At 44.0% G+C, this 3,801-nt stretch overlaps 1 protein-coding gene across 1 annotated transcript; it reads right to left on the reverse strand.

Annotated features, from left to right (window-relative positions):
• Window positions 1-1,177: 1,177 nt before the first annotated feature.
• LOC112526924 (mucin-2-like) lies at window positions 1,178-2,083 on the reverse strand. The gene has a single exon (XM_025137364.1). It carries the CDS (start codon window positions 2,081-2,083, stop codon window positions 1,178-1,180), a length of 906 nt encoding a protein of 301 aa, XP_024993132.1.
• Window positions 2,084-3,801: the final 1,718 nt, after the last annotated feature.

The following is a 3,801-nucleotide window of genomic DNA, read 5'->3' on the forward strand; positions in this document are numbered from 1 at the left end:
CGTTGAGCTCTGCCTTCAGCCTTGCATTCTCCTCCTTGTAGCGTGTCAACTTCTTTTGCAGCTTCATGATGGTACTCCCAGCTCGCTTCTCCAGTTCCTCAATCATACCATTAGTTCTCTTTTCCAGCTCCTCTTTTAGCTCATTGAGTCTTTTCTTGGCCTTTCGTTCATTTTTCTTCAACTTTGCCATAAACTCAGCTTGCATTTCTTCTATCTTCTCGACCATCTCAGTCCGATGGTCCATCAAACTGTCCATCACACTGCTGCCCTGTGCAAACAAATCTTCCAGAACCCGTGCAATCCACGTGTGTTCCTTACCTCAGTCACCTCTCTCTCTTAGCCGTGATACCACTTTCATATCGATCGACCACTTTTCCTCACTCTTCTTGATCACTAAATCATCTGTATAACGAGGCACCCCCTTTTGCAACAACAGTCTGTTTATTAGGCTCGGGAAAAATAATTTCCCTTGATTCCTCCTCGCACAATAGAGGATGGCCTTTTCAATGACCTATCCCACATTAATCGATTTCCCCATGACGACACAATACAATAGAATAACTCTCTCCACCGATATGGAACTATCGTGAGTGGTTGGGTGGAGAGAGTGTCGAATAAAATTCATCCAAACGTTCGCGTCGAGCGTTAAGTTGGAAGCCCTAAAAGATCTCAGCATGTAATTGCTGTGGGAGTCCCATGTGGCTTCGGGCTTTCCTAACTCTCTACTAATTTCCTCTAATTTAACTTGTGAGGCCGTGAGGGAGAGGGTACCATAATCGGTATATTTCGGGGGTGATAGGCCCAAGAATCTGTTTATGGCCTTAGCCGAAAAACTGACCTTAACACCCCTTACTTTGAGTTTGGTGGTACTAAAAACACACGCCTCTGCGTAAAATTCTCTTACCATTGTTAAATTAAAGGAATTCTTTACTTCGCACAATGTTTGCCAACCATGATTTTCAATGACCTCCCGTATGAAACCAAACTCCTCGATGCTCCCTTGATCAAATCCTTTATCAGGCAACATTTTCTTGTTTCTAAATTTATCAAACATATCCCGTGCCTTGTTGGAACTGAACCCATCAAAAGGCATCTAGGGCCTTGTAGTGGTTGTGGGTTTGGGTGTGGATTTGACCCTAGATGAGCCTGCTGGCTCGGCCTGTGATAAGGATCCCCTTCAGGATGATTTGCGTGGTGGTTCCAAAGGTGTAGGAGTCCGGTTGGCCCGTTTTCTCGTGGGCTGTCTTTCCACAGGTTTGGATTTTGTTGTGAAGACTCTCCCTAGGCCTTTTCTTTTCTTAGTGGGTATAGATGTCCTACCCCTAAGATCAGCTTCTAAGTCTATCTCCCCTGTTGGGAACTCAGTGTTGGCCTCTCCAACCGAATGTGTACCAATATCAAACTCAAAATGGTCTTCAACTGTCTGTGCAAAGTGAACAAATTCCACAGATCCTTCCTTAACAGTTGGTGGATTAGTCTCACACTCAATGTTTTCCTCAACAGTGTGAAGAGCAGAGTTGTTGATCACAGTGTGTTCAGGCGAGTGGGTGCAAGGCTGATCATACCAAGTCAAAAGATAGACTGTGGCCTCATTCAAATTAGTAGGTGATGGTGACGAAATGGCCATCAAATCATCTTCCTCCACAGAGGAATCAGAGGTTGTAAGGCCCTCCAATAAAGAATTAGGGCTAAAGTTAAGGTTTACCTCAGGACCCAATTTAGGGTTTGCACCTGCTGTGAAGGTTGTCGGAGTGGTGTCGGCGAGAGTAGGCAGAGGCGGTGAATGGATGTCGATGGTTGCTAGTGACGGAGATGGAGGCGAATCAACGGCGGTTAGCGACGGAGGTCGCCTAGGTGCTCGCCTAACCTTAGGCGAGGAGTCGGCGATGAGAGGAGTAACTATCGACGGGCGTGGTGATGATGGTGAAGCGGGTGGAGATTCCGATGGACTGTTGGTGGTGAGGTCCATCCATTGAGGCTCTTGCGTCTGTCGTGAAGCAGAGGTGGTGGCTCGCCGGCGGTTGCTCCTTCGTACCGGCGGTGGGGGTGGGTCTCGTATGACCAGTTTCTTCGATCGAGCCATGGGGTGATGCACACAGTGAGTGAGGGGAAATGTTGGGTGCGATGAAGGTTTGTATGGATTGATTGAGCCGGTGTTGATAGGCCGACGTGGTGATGATCGCTTTTTGAAAAAAAACTGAAGGGTCTCATCTTAATTAAGGCTTTTTGTTTCTTTCTCTTGAAAAGTGACGGTTGAGGGGAGAACCAGTGGGTAAGATGGTTGCATGGAGGTTACGAATTTTCATCATTATGGAGGGAGTGGGTGGTTCTTGCATGGGAGACAAAAATTGAAAAGAAAAAGCTGACAAATTTATCTGATTTTTCAGGCTGCTGCAGATGTCACTGTACTTTCTATGACTTTCTCTATTTTGTCTTTACCCACTTCTCATGTGATCTCTGGACCAGAATGCAATAGCAATCAGCAAAGCAATTAACTTTTCTCACAACCTTTTCAATATTATCCTGCACATTAACAAACTAATAACACATAACTGCTCTTACTAAAATAAAAATAAAAAGGAGACTTATTTACAAACACCTTTTGAACTACACAGAGTCCACAGAACACAATTATCTAAGGTGTAACCCACTTCTCAGAGCAATGTTCTGGGAATGCTACAGATTCATGAAATGCCTTAACACGTTGCCCATTTACCTTGAACACTGTGTTGTCCTCCGGATTAATGAGGTCAACAGCTCCATAAGGGTAGACTTTCTGAATGACAAAAGGACCGGACCACCTAGACTTGAGCTTTACCGGGAATAGTTTCAACCTAGAGTTAAATAAGAGGACTTTTTGACCTTCTTTTAACTCCCGATGTTGGATCCTATTATCATGCCATTTTTTTGTCTTTTCTTTATAAAGCTTGGCATTTTCATAAGACATTTGTCTTTGCTCTTCCATTTCACAGAGTTGAAACTTTCTTTTATTTCCGGCCTCATCCAAGTACATATTGAGCTCCTTGATAGCCCAATAAGCTTTGTGCTCAAGTTCTAGGGGCAAATGACATGCTTTTCCGTAGACAAGCTTATATGGAGACATACCGATTGGTGTTTTGAAAGCAGTTCGGTACGCCCACAAAGCGTCGTCTAATTTAAATGCCTAGTCTTTCCTATTGGGTTTTACCACTTTTTCCAAAATCCTTTTGATTTCCCTATTAGAAAGCTCTGCCAAACCATTAGTTTGTGGGTGATAGGCCGTGGCAATTCTGTGGTTAACATTGTATTTTTCAAGGACTACTTTTAATAAATTGTTCACAAAGTGAGTACCCTCGTCACTAATTAGTGCCCTAGGGGTACCGAATCGTGTGAAACTCTGTTTTTGGAGGAACTTAACCATAATTTTTGCGTCATTTGACACACATGCCATAGCCTCYACCCATTTRGARACGTAGTCAACAGCCACAAGAATATATTGGCAATTATTTGATGGAGGGAAAGGACCCATGAAGTCTATTCCCCAAACATCAAACAATTCAACTTCGAGTATCCCGTTTAATGGCATTTCATTTCTTTTGGAAATGGAGCCACTCTGTTGACACTCGTTGCACCTTTGTGCAAAGTTGTGGGAATCTTTAAAAACAGTTGGCCAATAAAAATCGGACTGTAAAACCTTGGCTGCAGTTCTTTGGCCTCCAAAGTGGCCTCCGTATGGTGCATGATGGCATTGTTGTAGGATGGCTGCCACTTCAGATTCGGGCACACATCTCCTCAAAATCTGATCTGTATTAAGCTTAAACA

Source organism: Cynara cardunculus, assembly GCF_001531365.2.
Source record: "Cynara cardunculus var. scolymus isolate 2C chromosome LG 14, CcrdV1, whole genome shotgun sequence".
Classification (NCBI taxonomy): Eukaryota; Viridiplantae; Streptophyta; class Magnoliopsida; order Asterales; family Asteraceae; genus Cynara; species Cynara cardunculus.